The sequence below is a fragment of the Oratosquilla oratoria genome, chromosome 17, assembly GCF_046742065.1.
Source record: "Oratosquilla oratoria isolate Oo_2021 chromosome 17, ASM4674206v1, whole genome shotgun sequence".
In the NCBI taxonomy this organism is placed as follows: Eukaryota; Metazoa; Arthropoda; class Malacostraca; order Stomatopoda; family Squillidae; genus Oratosquilla; species Oratosquilla oratoria.
In genome coordinates, this window is record NC_134793.1 from 34849746 (window position 1) to 34870613 (window position 20868).

The 20868-nt window shown below is 39.0% G+C and overlaps 1 protein-coding gene across 7 annotated transcripts in view; it reads right to left on the reverse strand.

Annotated features, from left to right (window-relative positions):
* Positions 1-2647: 2647 nt before the first annotated feature.
* The window catches only part of LOC143034605 (pyruvate dehydrogenase phosphatase regulatory subunit, mitochondrial-like), a 40031-nt gene continuing 21810 nt past the window's right edge, over positions 2648-20868 (reverse strand). For 4 of the 7 annotated variants that reach the window (XM_076200909.1, XM_076200911.1, XM_076200912.1 and 1 more), the window contains exons 13-21: positions 20610-20749; positions 19080-19133; positions 14506-14535; positions 12495-12643; positions 10099-10297; positions 8822-8944; positions 5645-5791; positions 5289-5464; positions 2648-3040 (exon numbers count right to left, since the gene is read on the reverse strand). In XM_076200909.1, coding sequence (XP_076057024.1) covers positions 2815-3040; positions 5289-5464; positions 5645-5791; positions 8822-8944; positions 10099-10297; positions 12495-12643; positions 14506-14535; positions 19080-19133; positions 20610-20749 — 1244 coding nt within the window. In that variant the 3' untranslated portion in view covers positions 2648-2814. The remainder of the gene's footprint in view (positions 3041-5288; positions 5465-5644; positions 5792-8821; positions 8945-10098; positions 10298-12494; positions 12644-14505; positions 14536-19079; positions 19134-20609; positions 20750-20868) is intronic. The other 3 variants (XM_076200915.1, XM_076200914.1, XM_076200916.1) reach the window with 3 other exon arrangements.

The window sequence follows — 20868 nt, forward strand, 5'->3', positions numbered from 1 at the left end:
CATGGTCTCTTGTAGTTCCCTCCATGAATGCATACCAGCACACAACTAAGTCGCTTCAAGATACGCGATATGCTAACTTAGCTAATTTCAAGAGAGCGAAAATCATTTTAACCCTTTACAGGCGACATACATACATTCAGCAATGAAAATGAGCATATTTGACGACTACAAGATCGAGACAGTAAAGTCCATTGCCTTGGCGTTCACGAATTGTTCTGATAATTAAATTTTATTGTAGTGCACGCTAGGTCATTCTATTCGTCTCAAAGGAACCCTCGATGTATGGACGACAAAATCGTGACAGCACTTTTAGATTATTCATTATGAAACGAATTTTCTTTGGAAAGATGATATAAATGTTACTTGGCTCCAGCAGTTTCGATTTTACCATATTATTGAGTTTATTTGTAATCCTATCAAGCGAAACACAAATATTCAGAAATTGATGATAAACATTATCCCAAATAACACACGAGATACAAGAATTTTTTAATTCCTTGAATTAAATTTCATTACGTTTTCAGCCAGTAATCTTGAGGACACGTTTTCTCTAAAAAAGAGAGAAAACGACAGTAATGGGCAACTTTAAAAACCAATATTTGAATACATTGTTAGTGTCTACAGCTTAGCTCTATCATGTTGTCGTGTCTACTTCATTCTATAAACTGAAAGGGGAAAAGTCTTACATAAGATGGCCACTAAATTCTGCCCATATGGAATGGAGGCATTGTTCAAAATCAAAAGTAAATGTATTTCTTCCAGGTACTTGCTTCACCTCAAAGATAATTTTAAATGTTGATGCAGAGGGTCATGAGATTATGGAATCAACTGAGTTAGCCCAAGTGTTGAAGTTAGTGATATTGCTGACAGAGACGTGACGACAGACCGACTAAGAGACTAAGAGAGAGAAAGACTGACAGAGACAGAGACCGAGTTACAAAGAATCCCAATAACTCAAAAGGCTTTACAACCCATACTAAAGACATACATACATACATACATATACCAAGGCTTCTTCCCCCTTACAAGGGAGGTAGCCAAAAAGGAAAAGGCATAAAATCATTTCCACCCATTCCATCCCTGAATACACTCCACACCCCTCCACCCTCCCTCCCATCTTAGTACCTCCTGGATGACGGGTCATCCCTGCACCCTGTCCACTGCCCTGGGTCAGAAGCAGTGTCGCCAGACACAGCACATCCACAGCAAGGCCGCTTCATTAAATCGGCGACCCCCACTCTCCATCCCCCCATGCATAATAGGAGAAGACGGGGAGAAATCCCTTCGGGCTGCGTCAAATTTTGCTCACACATACTACCTCACCCCTCATTCCCCCACTCATCCCACTTCATGCATCACAACATCATCCATATACAACCATTCTCCATTCACCCCTGTCTTCTGTCCTCTCCCATCCTTCCTCAACAGACATTCCCCTCTTCCCCAAAGCCCCCTTCACCCCATCCATCCACCTCATCCTAGGACGTCCCCTCATGTTCACTCCCTCCACATCTGCCTTCCATACCTCTTTTACTAGTCTTTCTTCACTCATTCTTTCCATGTGTCCAAACCATCCAAATATTCTTTCATCAACCCTATCTCCTATCTCATTTTCCACCCCCATTCTTCTCACCTCCTCATTTCTCACTCTATCTAGCCTAGTAACCCCCATCATACTTCTCAGACACCTCATCTCAAACACATTCAAACTCCTTCTCTCTTCCTCTCTTATGTTCCATGTTTCTGCCCCATACAGTGCTGTTTAGCTCCTTGTCTAGCCAATTTTTGAGCCTCTAAACTGAGGAATTGTTTACCACATCCTTTGGCAGTTTGTTCTAAGTGTAACAGATTTTTTAGGTAAACGAGTCACCATCACTCACAAGAATAACAAGGTGGACTGAGCTTCCACCCATGGTTGTAAGTGGCATTTACATTCAAGTTAAAATTATCAATAGTCAACGTTATCAAATCCTTGAAGTGTTTTGTGATCACACGAAGAATCATCACCCCAGACTTCGACATTGTGACAAGTCTTCATGTGGGCTATCCTAGGGTGACAATTCTTTACGTGGGCCATCCTGGGTTTATAATTCTTCGGTTGTATAAGTTGATGACAATAACCATAACCCTCATTCAGCATAACCTAATCTTTATTCCACTGTTGATATTGAGTGTACTGGGATGACAATTCTTCAGGTGGGATCTCGTAGGGTGACGATTCTTCGTGTGGGCATTCTGGGGTGACAATTATTCATGAGACCCATATTTTGCAAACCTCTATTAACCATCCTTGCAAGGTCCTGGTTTCTAGAGAAAAAAGCCCCAAACACTTCAGATGCCTCTAGAACCCCATGTGTCATTGTTTGTACCTGAACTCATTCTAGCCTCTGCTCATCCATCCTCAAGTTCGGCAACCAGACAGGTACGTAAATATACATACATATAACAAGGGCTTTTCCCCCCTTACATGGGAAATAGCCAAAGTCATAAGGCATAAATCCACTCCCACCCATTTCATTCTCACCCACTCCACTCCCATTCACCACCCCTCCCTCCCTCCCTCCCTCTCTCTTATCCTGGATCCTTCTGGATGACAGGTCATCCCTGCATCTCATCCATCATAAAACAGGTACCAAAAGAATATTCATCAGAATAATATATTTATTTTCCATCAAAGTTCTATATACACAAGTTATATCTAAACCCACTTCATACTTGAAAGAACAAAAATGGTACTACAAACATGGTCAATTCTGTCATAAATAGATATACTGTACACTATCAAATTTACATCCACTCTTGTAATCTAACTCATTATTTATGAGTAACGATACCTCTTATTTTGGGTCTGTATGACGTGATCTTGTCCATTTGAACAACAGGCAGTTTCGGGGAAAGAAGCGAGGCATAAGCCTTGACTCTTCTTCCTGCAATATCTATTTCATACTGTGCATTTTCTAAGACAAATTCTGGAGTGACATATGCATCCCGTCTTTTAACAAAGCCAAGACACACCATCTTCCCCAAGGTGAAACCATATCTGAAAGATAAAATCATAGCCCTGGGTGAAAAATGTATTATATTGTACAATATTCCTTATGAAAAGAAGTCTTGCTGCATTTGATTCTGACCCAGGCAGAAGACAGGGATGACCCTTCATCCAAGAGGAGCTAAGATAAGAGGGAAATAAGGGGCGATAGATGGGAGTGGAATGAATGGAGATTAGGTGAGTGCCTTTGACTTGGCTACCTCCCTTACAAGGGGGAAGAACTCTTTGGTGAGTATATATTTACCTAGTTGTATTTACCTAGTTGTATTTTGCGGGAAGGGGAGCTATGCTCGTGTTGTCCCGCCTTTGTATCTTGCAGTGTCTAGTTTGTTTTTAAACTCATGAATGGTTTTTGCGCATACTATTTCATTGTCCAGTTTGTTCCAAGTGTCCAAAACTCTATGAGGAAAACTGTTTTTCTTCAGTTCTCTTCTATAGCTATGTTTTTTTATTTTCTTTCCATGTCCTCTTGTGTTTCTTTTGTCCCAGTTAAGTAAGTTCTCACTATCGAGTACCTCTGTGCCTTTCATGATTCTGTAGATGGTCAATAGGTCACCTCTCTCTCTTCTTTGCTCCAGTGTCGGTAACTCCAGTTTAGCCAATCTCTCTTCGTATGATAGGTTTGCAAGTGCAGGTGCCATTTTTGTAGCTGCTCTTTGGATTCTTTCTATTTTCTTTATATTCTTTTTGGTACTGGGGGACCACAATGTCGCTGCATACTCTAATCTAGGCCTTATCAATGTAACCAATATTTTTTTCATCATGTCTTCGTCCAAGTATGTAAACGCCACTTTTATTGATCTTAGCAAATTGTAAGTCTCCCCGACAATTTTGTTAATCTGTATATCATAGGACAGGTCGTTCGTGATAATTACTCCCAAATCTTTTTCGGATCCTACTTTCTTTACTTCTTTGGTTCCAATTGTATATTTTCCTGATATTCTGTTTTTGCTTTTTCCAAACTCCATTATGCTACACTTCTTAGTATTAAAGTCCACTTCCCATTTCTGACTCCAGTTCCATACCCTATTTAGGTCTTCTTGCAGTGCTTCACAGTCCTCATCAGTTTCTATTTTCCTTAGCAGTTTGGCGTCATCGGCAAAGAAGCTCATGTAGCAGTTCACGTCCTCATCCATGTCATTCATATAGATAGCAAACATTATTGGTGCCAGCACAGATCCTTGCGGTACTCCACTGATCACCTCTTTCCAGTCTGAATATTTTTCTCTGAGCACTACTCTCATCTTTCTACCAGTCAGAAAGTCCTCTATCCATTTTAGTAAGTTTCCCTGTATTCCTCCTATGTGTTCCAGTTTTTTTAGTAGTTTTCTGTGTGGTACTTTGTCAAAGGCTTTTTGCAAGTCTAGGAATGCACAATCAGCCCATCCATTTCTTTCTTGCACTATGTCTATTAGTCTTGAGTAAAAGCATATTAAGTTTGTGGAGCATGATCTTCCTTGTCTGAATCCGAATTGTCTTGGGTTTAATATGTCATTGTCTTCCAGATGTTTTACCCATCTATGTATGTGTGTATATGTATGTGCATATATATATATACAGTATATATATATATATATATATATATATATATATATATATATATATATATATATAATGTGCGTCATTATGACAAATGGAAATAAGCTCCATCGCAAGGATTTGCTAAGAGAGTGCAGCTTATTTCCATATATATATATATATATATATATATATATATATATTTATATATATATATATGCAACAGTAATCACATAAAACACGTGAATAAAGATTTATGCTTGTAACCACGAGGAAAAAATATATATATATACAATGCTCCTATGCCAAGGGATAAGAATGTTGCCAAAGTGTTCCAAGGCATACAAGATGACTAAATTTGGGCAGAGCAAGGGGACTAAGTGTCTCCACTTGTGCATTTCTTCCTCTTCTTACAAGAGGAAAAGGATCATTGCTACATACATGCACTGTACATACTATTCAATGGAAGGTCAAGTCCCACAGGGTCCCTGGGCTCTGAATTGATATATCTAACAGGGTATCACCCCAGGAAGCTGCCTTACCACTTATTTCCCACTCATTCCAATTGTTCTCATTGCAATTAAAATCTCTCACAAGGACTATATTGTTACTTTGTTCAACATCTTTGTAAGGGGAGTCATGTCTGATATTTCCTGGCATTCAGCTTAAGAAATATAATAAATATGACTAAGTAAGTGACTTATCAGGAATTAATACTCACGCTGTTGATGTGATGTTTCCTACATACTCATTATTCCTGTAAATTGGCTCTCCTCCCCAAGGCCATATATCCGTTTCGAAATCGAACGCATCATCCAGTGTGAAGTGTACTAATCGTCTCTGAATGCCTGTGTTGTATTGCTTCATAAGAGCAGCTTTGCCAATGAAATAATCCTTCTGTATAAAGATAAACGAGAGTAATATGATTAGAAAAAAAAAAAGCCTTGCACAGATATAATATAATCATATCAGACTATGATGATCAAAATCTTTAAAATGTTAACTCTTTCGGCTAACAAGGTACTATTTCTATTATAACATGTTCTACAGAAAGGTAATAAAGCATATGCAACTTACATTAAGTTTTACTTTGTACCCTCTACCGACTTCAAAGGGTGTAGTATTGGAATCCAATTCTTCTGCCCAGAAGGGAATGAACTTTTCTACACGCAAAAACCTCATTGTGATCATTCCCACATTCCGAATTCCATAATCATGACCCATCTGAGGGTCAATAAAGAAGTAAGTCATGTAAGGATATACAGTAAGGCATGACAGTTCAGTTTCATGAGAGACCAACAACTGTTACTTGCAAGTAGTGGTCCTTTGAGATAGATTTCATAGATAATTGTCAACCCTGCCAAGCATCTTCAAACCCTGTCAATACATATCCATCTGGAGGTGCAGCCTTGAGAGGCAGACACTTGATCTCTAGACTGGGTTCAAGATCTCTGTCAACATCAACGATATTCCCTCCACCTTTTCACAGATGGAGAGCCGACAACCAGCAACAGCTTCTTCCCTCATATTACTTAACCAGGTCATCCTGTACCAATTAAAAAAAAACCTCTTCACCCTTCATTTTCTTTGTGATCTTGGCATCATCCACAAATAAATGTTCATGTATGAAGTTACATATACCATGGGCTTCTTTCCCCTTACTAGGAAGGTAACCAAAATCAAAAGATATAATTCCACTCCCACCCATTTCCTTCCTACCCATTCCACCCCCATTCACTACCCCTCCCTCCCTCCTTCTCATCACCTTACTTTAACCCACATTTACCTTCATATGGAGAACAAAAAAAATCTACATAAAGGTAAATGTGGGTAAACGTAAGGTGATGAGATGTAAGCAAAGCATTCTTACTGTGGATATGCTGTGTCTTGCTGCACTGCTTCTGACCCAAGGCAGTGGGCAGGATACAAGGATGACCTGTCATCCACAAGGAGCTAAGATGAGAGGGAAAGAAGGGAGGTGGATGGGAGTGGAATGGGTGGGAGTGGGCACTTGTCTTTTGACTTGGGTACCTCCCTTGTAGCAGGTGAAAAGCCCTTGGTATATAGACAGATATATGAATACTTTCTGGGGTGCTAATGAGAGGTTGTTGCATATATATATACATAGTATGATGCTGATATTTTGATGCAACCTGAAGGGATTTCTCCTTGTCTTCTCTTTTTCTGCATGAAGGGACAGAGAAGGGGGGTCGCCAATTAAATGAAGTTGCCCTGCTGTGGATGTACTGTGTCTTGCTGTATTACTTCTGTCCTAGAGCAGTGGGCAAGATACAGGGATGACCCCTCATCCAGGAGGAGCCAAGAAAAGAGGGAGGGAGGGGTGGTGAATGGGAGTGGAGTATGTGGGGATGAAATGGATGGGAGTGGATTTATGCCTTTGACTTTGGCTACCTCCCTTGTAAGGGAAGGAAAAAGCCCTTAGTATACATATGTATGCATGATGCTGAAGCTGTTTCCTTGTTTCTGGTTGGCCGCACCCATGTGTCATGGTGGGAGAAATGGGTGGAAGAAAGGACTCCTGTATAAAATTGTGCACCTCTCATTGTCATACAATGGAGAAAGGCCCTAACCTACAAGTTCAAGTAATCCACTGGGGTATTATTGGTGCATACCATCATCATCCTTAGTGCTCTATTTTGTACTGTCTCTAAGTTAGCTTTATCTTCTTCTGCATACAACCTTAATCCCACTGTATTGCAGGGTAGGCCACTCAAGTTATCCTTCTCCATTTGTTCCTATCCATTGCATCCTCTTCCTCTTGCACTCCTAGTTTCTTCATGTCACACCTTCTTACGTCTCTCCACCTCATTCTTTGTCTTCCAACGCTTCTTCTTCCCTAAACTTCGCCCATCATCACCTTCTTCACTGGTTCGTCATCCTCTCTCCTTTTAACCCCTTTGATACGATGACGCCTACATAGGCGTTATGAGGAGCAAGTGGGTAAGCGAGGATGCTGATGTCGGCGTCTTGATTATATATACTGTAGTTGTACCTGCGTGACCCCCATACTCTGTAAACTGACTTCATCATATTTTCTATGGATATCAAAATTCATGGGTGAAAGAGAATGAGCAATACAGCGGTAAAGTTATTTTTTATAATGCGAGTATTATGACGCAACATTGCACATCTGGCAGCTAATGGTGCCCGCGAGATTTTGGCCCATATTGAAGGGGTTAACATGTACAAAATATCTCCGTCTTGCTTCTCTTGCCTTCTCTTTTATATTACATATTGCACACATTTCTCTTATATCCTCACTTTGTCTCCTCTCCAACAGAGATATGCCAGCTATCCATCTCACCATCTTCATCCCTGTTTTCTCCAAAATATCTTCCTCTCTTTTCCTTAAGGACCACATTTCTGCACCATACATGAGTACTGATCTTAACACACTTTTGTATACTTTCTTTCTCAGCTTCAATGGTATGTTCTTATCTGGTATTTTCTTTATCTCTCCTCCCAATTGCTGGGAACCACACTGGGGAGGCACCGTCAGTTATGGTTCCCATGAGCTGTTGGTAAATTGTAACTAGGACTTCCTTCTGCTGGCCAAGTCCTATGCTTGCCACTCCTCTCTGCATTATAATTACTATAGGAATATATAGGAAATGGAATGGGTGGGAGTGGTTTCTATGCCTTTTTCTTTTTGGCTACCCCCTGTGTAAGGGGGAAAAAGCCTTTGGTATATGTATGTATGTACAAAACATTACAAAAATCTAAATCTAAATTCCTCATAAAAAACCATCTTAAGTATAACATGTTTAACATTATCACCAGTATCTCTATGTATGTATCTGGATGTACACAAAATTATAAAAATATATATATACACAACTTGCTGATAAGCTTCAGAGTATACATATAACCTTAAAATTACTCTCTGTATACATACATACATATACCAAAGGCTTTTTCCCCCTTTACAAGGGAGGTAGCCAAAAAACAAAGGCATAAAATCCACTCCCACCCATTCCATCCCCATATACTCCACTCCCATCCACCCCCCTCCCTCCCTCTTATCTTGGCTCCTCTCTATAATATCAAAAATATATATATACCTACATTTAGGGTATAGGTATTGCCTGCACTATTAAAATACCAATGGATTCCATCCCCCTAACCATTCCATTTGTTGATACAAAATAAAGAAATATTCCGAAATCCGAAAAACCCCAAAATACAAATCCATTCACAAGCATTTCAGATAATGGACTTTCAACCTATACTTACCTTCATCAGCTGGCCATAAACATGCAGTGTATATTCACTTGGTATAATAAGAGTGTATCCTGGTTCACCAGTATGAGTGAACGATAGCACATGAACCCCAGATGCATAGGCAATGTTCACTTCCTGCAAAAAAAAAATAATGAATCATCTCTCAGTATCCCAGTATTAAACACCGGATCATTTATTCACCAAGTAGACTTTCTATGAAAAAAAAATATATATATATATACATACATACATACATATATATATATATATATATATATATATATATATACATACATATATATATATATACATACATATATATATATATATATATTATATATATATATATGTATATATACATATATATATATATATATATACATATAAATATACATATATATATATATCCTAATAATAAACACTGGATCACCTATTCTTCTATGAAACAAAGAATGTAACAATAGCCCAGCAAACATAAAATTTTGCTCATGTGGTTGAGTGTATTCAAACTACTAACACATGACCACAATTTATTTATTCATTTATATACTCTATTTTATTTTTTTCCCCTCTAATCAGCCAGGGGAAATCCTACTGTATCAGCATGATAAATATATCTCAACTAAAATGTTAATCCTAAAAAATGTCTGTTCTCAAAGGTTAATAAAAGATTGTGCACCTGCATTACTCTTAACAACTGATGATGATGACAATATGGTTTAATATCACAAACTTCCCCCTATCAGGAGGCTAGGACAGTACCCTCTACAGAGAACTTTGAGTGGAATTTAAAGAACCATGGCCCTGGTTCACCCTTGCCTGTGGCAGGGTTTGAACTACCATGGATCAATGGCTTTAACAAAGGTGATACAAACAAGGTCATCATATTAAGACAAGAGGGCAGGACTCACAGTAATAGATTTAAACTGGACAAATTTAGGTTTAAGAAGGAAATAGACAAAAATAGGCTTAGTAACCATGTAGTGAGTACTGAAACTATTAAACTTTATGGATGGGGATGACAGGTGGTAATGGACATGGAACTGCCTAGTGTAGGCCTCATGGTCTCTTGCAGTCTCGTTCATTCTCATGTTCTTATGTATCACCATGAGCCTCATTACAAGTAATAATGCCCTAACCCGCTTTGCCAGCAATGAGCTTCCTTCTAACTACTATTACTACTACTTAGAAAGGATTACAAACAAAGATCATGCCAACAGAAGACCTTTTAGTCCATAACTAGGTCAGATATTACTATTACTACCACTACTATCACTGTTTATACTCACTTTGGCTGTATACCCCAGGAAAGTCAGTTCAGTGTTACACATGAGGGAGAGCATTTCCTTTGATTTTGGACCCAAAACACTGAGCACGGTGTACATTGAAGTTACATCTGATATAGATACACTAGCATCAGCTGTAATCTGTCTCCTCATCCAATCCATGATGCGAGTTTGTTGAAAAGTTGGGGCCAGCATCAAGAAACTATAAAAACAATGTGAGAAAAATTACAGGGAGATCATTCACATGATCAAAAGTTAGTATACATCAGTTACCTAAAAATATGCTTGTAAGGGTGTTCACTCCCTTTATAAGAATGACAGCCGAGTCAAAGCATTTAGTAAATATACATACATATACCAAGGCTTTTTCCCCCTTACAAGGGAGGTAGCCAAAAAGAAAAAGTCACAAAACCACTCCCACCCATTCCATCCCTAAATACACTCCACTCCCCTCCACCCTCTACCTTCCCTCTTATCTTAGCACCTCCTGGATATATTCCCTACACCTTGTCCACTGCCCTGGGTCAGAGGCAGTATCGCAAGACACAGCACATCCACAGCAAGGCCGCTTTATTAAATTGGCGACCCCCCCTTACAAGGGAGGTAGCCAAAAATCAAAGGCAAAAATCCACTCATACCCATTTCATCCACACATACTCCACTCCCATTCACCACCCCTCCCTCCTCCTTTTCTTGGCTCCTCCTGGATGATGGGTCATCCCTGCATCTCCCCTACTGCCCTGGGTCAGAAGCAATGTTGCAAGACACAGCACATCCTCAGCAAGGCCACTTCATCTAATCATTTCTCATTACACTTTTTAATCCCTCAAGGCATTTACTTGCTTAGCTCAATCTACATTCTACCTCCACCTCCACTCCTCCCTTTCCTGCCACATTCACAAACAAGTATCTAAAGCTATCCACTTCCTCCAGTCTCTTTCCCTTCATACTCACTTCCAATTTGCTGCCATCCTCTCCCCTTGTACATCTCATCACTTTTTACCCATATTTATCTTAAACTTCCTTCTTTTGCACACCTTCCCAAACTGTCACTAACTTCCTTAATCCCTCCTCTGATCCTCCCACAAATGCAGTATCATCAGCAAACAACAACTAGCTTATCTCCCAGTCCTATCCCCATCTTGTTTTTGTCACCTTTTACAACTCAAGTGGGAACACTTGGTGGCAGTATTCATTTCCCCTACCACAGGGTTTGGCAAAAAAGGAAATGAATATTCAAAGAAGTGGTACAGGACAGTATTAAGAGTAGGGGGACAACATAATGGAGGGACAGTCACAGTATAATAAAGTAGCATCATTTCTCTATGAATAGAGATTTCCTCTATCACTGGCAAAAATGATGTGATGCTCTGGTCCATAGGGGTGCCATCCCATATAGACCCTAAAGTATCAGCTACATGCTACTTAGCAGCTTTCAACTCCACAATATCATGAAGCCAATACACCAGACATGGTAGTAAATATAAATAAAATAAAAATAATTAGGCAACGGATGACGGAATAAGAAGAACAACTGATGTATGATACATACATACATACATATACCAAAGCTTTTTCACCCTTACTAGGGAGGTAGCCAAAAAGGAAAGGCATAAAATCATTTCCACCCATTCCATCCCTGAATACACTCCACACCCCTCCACCCTCCCTCTTATCTAAGCACCTCCTGGATGACGGGTCATCCCTGCACCTTGTCCACTGCCCTGGGTCAGAAGCAGCATCGCAAGACACAGCACATCCACAGCAAGGCCGCTTCATTAAATCGGTGACCCCCCCCTCTCCGTCCCCCCATGCATAAAAGGAGAGGACGGGGAGAAATCCCTTCAGGCTGCGTCAAAATTTGCTCACACATACTACCTCACCCCCCATCCCCCTGCCCATTCCACCTCATGCAATCACAACATCATCCATATACAACCATTCTCCATTCACCCCTGTCTTCTGTCCTCTCCTGTCCTTCCTCAACAGACATTTCCCTCTTCCCCAAAGCCCCCTTCACCCCATCCATCCACTTCATCCTAGGACGTCCCCTCATGTTCACTCCCTCCACATCTGCCTTCCATACCTCTTTTACTAGTCTTTCTTCACTCATTCTTTCCATGTGTCCAAACCATCCTAATATTCTTTCATCAACCCTATCTCCCAGCTCCTTTTCCACCCCTGTTCTCCTCCTCACCTCCTCATTTCTCACTCTATCTAGCCTAGTAACCCCCATCATAATATGAATATCAGAAAGAAGGGGGTGCAATGCCAAAAATACACTTCTACCTCGGACGTGAAAAAGAAAAACTCGATGGTTAACAAGTTGCTAAACAACGATAGTTGAGGAAAAAGTCTACCTCTTATTTGACTTGTGAATCAATAGACAGCGGGTTTACCAGTTATCTGACTTCCGAATAAGCAGGCAGTCATTTTCGTATCCACCTTGTTCGTTCTGCATGCCCGTGTGAACCACACCTCCGACTGGGATGTTCACGTCATTACTGCACAGTCTCTGCATGGCATCCACAACCTGACTCCCTGCCGTCTGTGAGATAAAATTGTAAAACATGTTGTAAAAACTAACCTCATTTGTGCATCCAGTATATAAAGAAATATGCTACAAGTATGAATTCATTTTGTCTTTATAAACACAAAATATATTAACTACAAAATATAGATTTATCTTAAATACTATATATTTCAGGGTGAATGTAATGGAATTGAAAAAATACAGTTTGGAAGAGATGTGTTTTCGCAGATAGAAAAATAAGCTTCTTGATGTAATGCAAGAGATGCAGGTTTTGGGGAAAAAATCTCAATATCTTACAAAGAAAGTGAGAACAAACTCTGGTTTGAGATACACACCAGAGTAAAAAGGACAGGAAAATGCTTGATAATTATATGAACAATGGAATGGGAAGAGCCACAGCAGGAGGTACCAATAGAAAGATTGATGGAATATTTTATAAATCTTCTCCTCAAAACGACCAAGATTGAATTATCTTATGGGAAGCAAGTCATTTCAAGTGCAAAGGTTGAGTGTTGATAAGGGACTCCAGGGATTTCTTAATTTATGTGAGGGATACGTTCTTGAAGGGATCGTGTAATGTAAAAATCACATAAAGCAAACAGTTAACTTTTACTATTGCTTACTTGATTTTTTACATCATGTTATTCTAAATAATCCGTACAGTATGAAAAAGTGACTAGGTTTTTTACCTCAAGTTATTCCAAAATCGCATGTTCTAAACACATAAATCAAGAAATCCATGTACCTATCACCTAACAAACATATCAGTGAGATTGAGGGGGGAGACATAAGTATTGCTGATGAACATAACTGTGGTCTTTCATTACATGGATGAAAAAATTATGAAAAAAAAAAAAAAAAAAAAATGAAAAAAATGAAAAAAACACTAATCCGTCCAAAATTGGAATGCACAGCAGTGGTATGCTTCCCACACAAAGTGAAAGACATAAGCAAGATTGAAAGCAATGAGCAGTTACCCAAATGATTCCCAGCTATGCGCATGTGTCATACAAGGAGAGACTGAAAACGATGGCCCTGCCAACAATCAACAGAGGGAGGGGACTAGACTGCAGTTTCCGAATCACTGACAGGGGTGAACGACTTCAGAGATCTTTTAAATAAAGAAAGGAGGGTACCATGAGGTCATGAATATAAGTTACCTGAAGTCCAAATATCTAAAGAATGTGAAAAAATTCTTTCCAAGTTCATGTTTAAACTCCTGATATAACCTAGGAACTGATAAAACACAACCTAGAACCAAACCTGAATCTAAATTGAGGTATGATAACTAGAGAGAGAAATTGCGGTTTTCAATATAGATGTGTATACTCGTCCAATAATCTAGGAAATGAAACAGCACAATCTGGAACCACACGTGAATTTAAAAGTTACGACAACTGGAGAGTCCAGACCCCTTCCTATATATCACAATTAGATGAATATAGGATAAGCATCATCTTGTCTGGAAGTTGTAAATCAAGATGAGTTTGACCGATTTCTTTAGTACCAACCAGAAAGTGGCTACATTAAAGAGATAAGTGCTATCTTGTGCAGGTGGGGTGAAATTAGACTGATACTTATTTTCCTATTTCTCCTATACATAAGTGACTAAACAATCTGGTTTAACATCACAACTTCTCCCTCCCGGAGAGGGCTAGGACAGTGCATGGAATTTAATGAAGTATACATGCCTTTACTATGAACTAGCGTGCTGATAAAAGGACTCAAAATGCCTCCAGTCCTGACATTCGCCACAAATAGTGACACTAATTTGCTCAGTTAGTGAGCATCCTACCAGATATAAAACAATAACTCATTGAATAGTACAATTAATGGAAATAAAATAGACTAAAGAAAAAGATAAAATGTGAGCCTACCTTTGACCTATAAAACATGTCACCTGTGCTCTGCATGCAAAGAAAAATAACTTTGGTGAACAAATCTTATAATGATAATAACTAAAAAAAGTATTAAATTATATCTATATACCAAAGATCAATTTTATCAACTACAAGCAAATTCATCATTCTGTTGCTAGCTCCAATAAACTTTTGTTAACCAGGTCAAAATGCACTGAAAGGAAAAAGCCTGTAGACAGGGTTATGCCTTTGGGGGGTAAATAAATAAATAAATAAAAACTTGTGTCAAGCCCAAATGGAGTATAGTGCTATCTAATAAAAATAGGTAAATTATATTAAGTGGTATTAATAAGCTCCACAGCACAGCACAGCAATAGTTGGCATTGCAGGAATGTGCATACAGCATAGCTGAGCAGTAACTTTAATCATGCAGTCTGCCAGTTAGCATTGTTCTGTGAAGTTCATGAGCTGTGCAATGGGACTTTTTGTGGCCATGCATAAACTTGAGCTTAAACATTAAATTCTGCATCAAAATTGGCAAATCTGTAATTGGAGACCTTTGCCATGATCAATATGGCAATGAAGTGTTAGTTATGAGATAAGTTATGAGTAGCATATATGCTTCAAGATCAGCACATCACTGAAAGACTACAAGAAGTTAGGACAACCTTCCATATGCCGAACCCCTGAAAATAAAGAAACAATGCAATGACGATGAGGATCGTAAGAGACCCGTTAAGGACACTGTCATCACCGTAGGTGTGCCACATAGTAGAGTGCGGGCAATCCTCGCATTTGACTTGAACATACATTGCAAAGTTCATGCCCAGGCTTCTGACCCCTGAACACGAAGAGCACCGAGCTAAGCCTGCCAAAAACTCCGTCAGCATATCCTGGATGACCCAACCTTCACGTCAAGGGTCAACACCAGGGGTAAGGCTTAGGTGTATGGGTATATCTCAAAAATAAAAACAAGGGTTCACAGTCAAAGAGCCCAGCATATCCTGAAGTGAAGAGTATGAGGCAAGTCCACAGTTTGACCAGGATCTTGCTCAATATTTTCCTTGACATTTATAAGGTTGCTTCATGCATTTAAAATTCAAAATTGGCAAATCTGTAATTGGAGACCTTTGACATGATCAATATGGCAATGAAGTGTTAGTTATAAGATAAGTTATGAGTAGCATATATACTTCAAGATCAGCACAACATCACTGAAAGACTACAAGAAGTTAGGACAACCTTCCATATGCCGAACCCCTGAAAATAAAGAAACGATGCAATGACGATGAGGATCGTAAGAGACCCGTTAAGGACACTGTCATCACCGTAGGTGTGCCACGTAGAAGAGTACGGGCAATCCTCGCATTTGACTTGAACATACATTGCAAAGTTCGTGCCCAGGCTTCTGACCCCTGAACACGAAGAGCACTGAGCTAAGTCTGCCAAAAGCTCCGTCGGCATATCCTGGATGACCCAACCTTCACGTCAAGGGTCAACACCAGGGGTAAGGCTTAGGTGTATGGGTATATCTCAAAAATAAAAACAAGGGTTCACAGTCAAAGAGCCCAGCATATCCTGAAGTGAAGAGTATGAGGCAAGTCCACAGTTTGACCAGGATCTTGCTCAATATTTTCCTTGACATTTATAAGGTTGCTTCATGCTCATATCATCCCAGGGCCAGGCCATTTATGGCCAGTTCTTCTGCAATATTTTAAGATATATGAAGGAACCATCTGGTGGAAATGGGCTGGGATGTGGCATGAAGCCAACTGCTCTATGATAATGTACCCTATCACAGAGCTCTCATAATGTGAGAGTTTCTTGGCTGCAAAAGCATGATAACCCTTGCACTCCACCTTACTCACCATATTTGGCCCCTTTTGACTTCTTCCTCTTCCCAGCGATGAAGCTGCATCTGAGGGGAACCATTTTGACATCATGGAGATTCAGCACAAATTGCAGATGGTGCTTGATACACTTCATTAACACGACTTCCAAAACATAATTCAACTCTGACAAGTGCTGCGAGTACTTTACCACTCAAGAGGACTATTCTAAAAGGGATGATGCCCAAACTTAAATATTTTCTTATATGCAGGCCTAATCTTGGGGTATTTGCTGCATGTTATTGTGGGATTAAAAGCTGCTCAGAAGCATGCAGCTGATACTTTAGGGTCTATATGGAGTGCCCCTACAGACTAGAGCCACACATCATTTTGTCTGTGGTAGAGGAAATCTCTGTTCATAGAGAAATGATGCTCCTTTATTGTACTGTAACTGTCCCTCCATTATGCTGTCCCCCCTACTCTTAATGTCCTGTACCACTTCACTGAATGTTCATTTCCTTTTTTTGACCAAACCCTGTGGTAGGGAAGAAAGAATACTGCCACTGAGTGTTCCCACTCAAGTCATAAAAGGTGACAAAAACAGGACAGGGAGAGGACTAGGCATCCTACTCTCTGTAGCCCCAAAGGGGACATTCAAAAATCATAAGAGGGTCCGGGAAGAGTTTTCCAATCAGAAACCTCAGGTTTGGGTCTTTTAATGTACATGGATGTGGTATAGAGGAAGGTTAAAGGGAAGAGATAGGCAGTATGTTTATGAGAAGATGGATGTGTTGGCATTGAGTGAAAATAAGTTGAAAGGGAGGGGCAAGTTTGAATTTGAGTGTAGTTGGAAGGGTCTCAGGAGTGAAAATGGGGATAAGGGAGAGAAAGAGTGGCTATACTAGTAAGTGAAGAGATAGGTAAACGTGTAGTGGAGTGGAAGGTTTCTTCAAGGTTAATGTGGATGAAGGTAAAACAGGGAAGGGAGATGTGGGTTTTTGTAAATGTATATGGGCCTTGTAGTAAGAAGAGTGTAGAGGAAAGGGAGGCTTTTTGGATAGATTTAAATGAGTGCATAGAGGGTTTATTAAATGAGAAAATAGACCATAAATCTACCACCCTTCAGATACAAACAACTAAATATATATATATATATATATATATATATATATATATATATATATATATATATATATATATATATATATATATATATATATATGTATTAAGCCAAATTTGTGGAACAAAAAGACTATACAACAGAGTCCTCAAGGAGCAATGCTTTCAACTATGGTTTTTAGCCTCTTCAAAACCAATCTGACTTCGAATAGAATTGGGTTATAAAGACCAGGATACCTAGTTTCATCATTCCGTCCCACATTTGCCACCTTTTACAACTTGCTTGGGAAATTCAGTGGCAAAATTCTTTCTTCTTTCCACCACAGGGGACAGAGGTGAAAAATGGAAATCTATACACAAAGAAGTTTTACAAGACAGTTTCAAGAGGGGACAGCATAAAGGAGGGACAGTTGCAGTACAATAAATTTCCACCTTATGATTTGGTTTTACGTCACAAACTCCCAGCTATCGTAAGGCTAGGATGGTGCTCCTTCCAGTGGACTTTGTAGCATGGAATTTAATAAGCCACGCCATTAGTTCAACTCACCCCAAACAAGGTTCGAATCGTCATCATCTCAACCTTCACCGGGGCAAAAAATTGAAAATCAATCTTCTCTCAACACCAGATCCAGAACATAATACCAAAGGACTCTATGTAAATGATTTGATAACAACAACTGAACATTTTCAATTATAAAAGAGCACTTAAGAATACCCCAAGATGCTCGCTGGCTGAGTGGGTTAGGACACCGTTACCCAAGGCAAAGGTTGAAATGATGACGATTCAAATCCTGCTTGGGGCGAGTTGAGCTAAGGGCATTGTTAATCAAATTCGATGAAACAAAGTCCACCATAAGGGGCACCATCCTAGCTTTCCAATTGGGGGAAGTTTGTGACGTAAAACCAAATCAAGAATACCCCAGCTTATTTAGACAAACTAGAACAAAAAGCTCAGAAATAACATAACAAGACCCTCACCTCAGGGATCATTAGTAACATTACTCACTTCCGATACTCATAGAGAAAAAAAAAAGCACTGATGTTTTGGTGAAGACATTTTTCCTTGGGTTGCTCCAACTGCTTCAATTTCAAGTTTATGATGTTTTTTATTTAGTTCACATGTTTGTCATTTCTTTTCCCACATACAATTGTACCTCAGACCTTGCCAAGATATGCGGGAGTAGCATTAGCACGCCTTTGCTTAGGTTATCACCAAGCACGAAAGCAGTACCAACACATAACTAACGTGGCAACAAATACCAAACACCCAAGATGCAACTTCCACACAGACAACACAAAGCAATAATCTTATGATAATCTCCACACAGACGTAAATACATACATACATATACCAAAGGCTTTTCCCCCCTTATAAGGGAGGTAGCCAAAAAACACACCACATGGACAACACAAAGCAATAATCTCGTAATAACCTTCTATCTCCCACTGTCCTGCACTTACTCTATACAACTCCACAAGATCTCTTCAGTGAAAATTTTGGAGTGAATTACTGGCCATGGTTAATCTAGTGAGGGCTGCAGTGCACGAGAGTGCTTGGACAATGGATTCAATGCTATTCACTGCTGAACAGTCACACAGCAAAAAAAATATCTGAAGCATTAAAGCTTAACGACTATTAGTTACCTTTGACTCTGATTCATCAGCATCAAACTGCTGTAACTTATCTAATCCAGCAGACTTGAAAGAAAAAATACAAGTTAATACTGCATTCTTCAACTTCATCACCTCTCTTACAAGAGTAAATATAGGGATTCAGATTGTCTTTATTTCTTCATTCTATTTTTCAGGATTTTTTTTCCTAACTTTTAAGGGAATTATTCTAGTAATAATTTGTCAGAAATAAACATTATCAGTGCTATTTAATTCTTCAATTAATAAAATTGGTCTCTCACAATTGGGAAAATGTGTTACTTTTGTCATTCCATCTGGATTCAAGACAATATCATAATTAACCAGACATAACATACTCCTATCATACAAGGTTATTGACATGGTCTCTTTCATTCTCCCAATTGTTATGAAAGATGTAACGACATCAAAATTGGTGCACTACTTAGAGACAAATCCATTCTATGATTCTCATAATTAAACAATATTTCATTTCTGACAAAAAATAAATAAATAAACAAATAAAGATAAGAATAAAAAATTATTGCCCAAAAATAAGTGGAGACTAATGTATCAATTTAATTAATCTAGAAATTCAATAGTTGTACTATTATATACACATAATAAAAAAAACTCTTCAAAGCAAAAAACAAAAAACAAACAAGGTTTACCAGATTACTGCCTAAAAACCTATAAATACCCTTATAAGGAGGTAAAGGCCATTGATAACATACAAAGTAACAATTTCCTTCTGCTCTGCATTTGTTAATAAAGGCAAAACTAACATGATTATATGTGTACAGTAATCCTTCACAGATCCAAAATAACTGGGTCAGAGGGTGTTCAGATTTTGGAGAATACTTGAATACTAGAGGTAAAATCCCTTTCTCCATTCCACCACTCCAGTGTTCATGGTAACATAGGGCATAAACAAAGCATTTGGTAAACTTCCTAAACACAATGTACACAACACAACCACCCTATACCCATCCAAAAACATTTCACTGTTCAGGTCAAAGAAGTCAATGCAGCAAAACCCAACACTTCCGCAGCAGGGCCCCAACATCCAGAGCTTGTTTATCCTCACCTCTCCATTGCATGGCAATTCCCGCCCTCCCACCCATCCACCTCCTCATCCACTGAAGATATCTACAGTGCAGACAAGGATATGTATTTATCACTACTCATAAGAGGTTCCTCCTTACTTCCTCAATTACAAACTAAGATCACAGATACCTTTTACCAATTATGGGACACCCTTCTTTCTTCTAACCATATGCTGACACCATCACATATATAACCCTAGTTTAAGTTGATTACTGTACCTAGTAATGAGTTGATTTCACATATAAAATTTCATTAACAAGTATCTCGTAGTCCAAGACATTAGTTTGCATATATTGTGCTGTTATGCAACATTTTCTGGAATTCAAAGGTTGATAAGCATAATAAATATTCCTTTAATTGATTAAATAACCAGAGATTAAAAATAAAATTTTCCCAATACAGTTTTGTTGTAGATTTTCAGTTTCACCATCAACTTACAGTAATTTCCATCTTGGTAAAGGAGGACAAATCTATAACTCCTACGCCTTCTTTGCAAGCATGGTATTCTTCACGCACAAAATCTAGAAACTCTGGTTTTCTAAATGTTCCGGGGGGCATCTGAGCTGACGGATCACCACCTAAAACATACATACACGTCTTAGTTCTCCCACTGTAAATTGCATAAAAAATAAAACAATAACAACAGATGACGATTGATGATTGACAATGATGATCATGTTAGAAACTATATATGCAC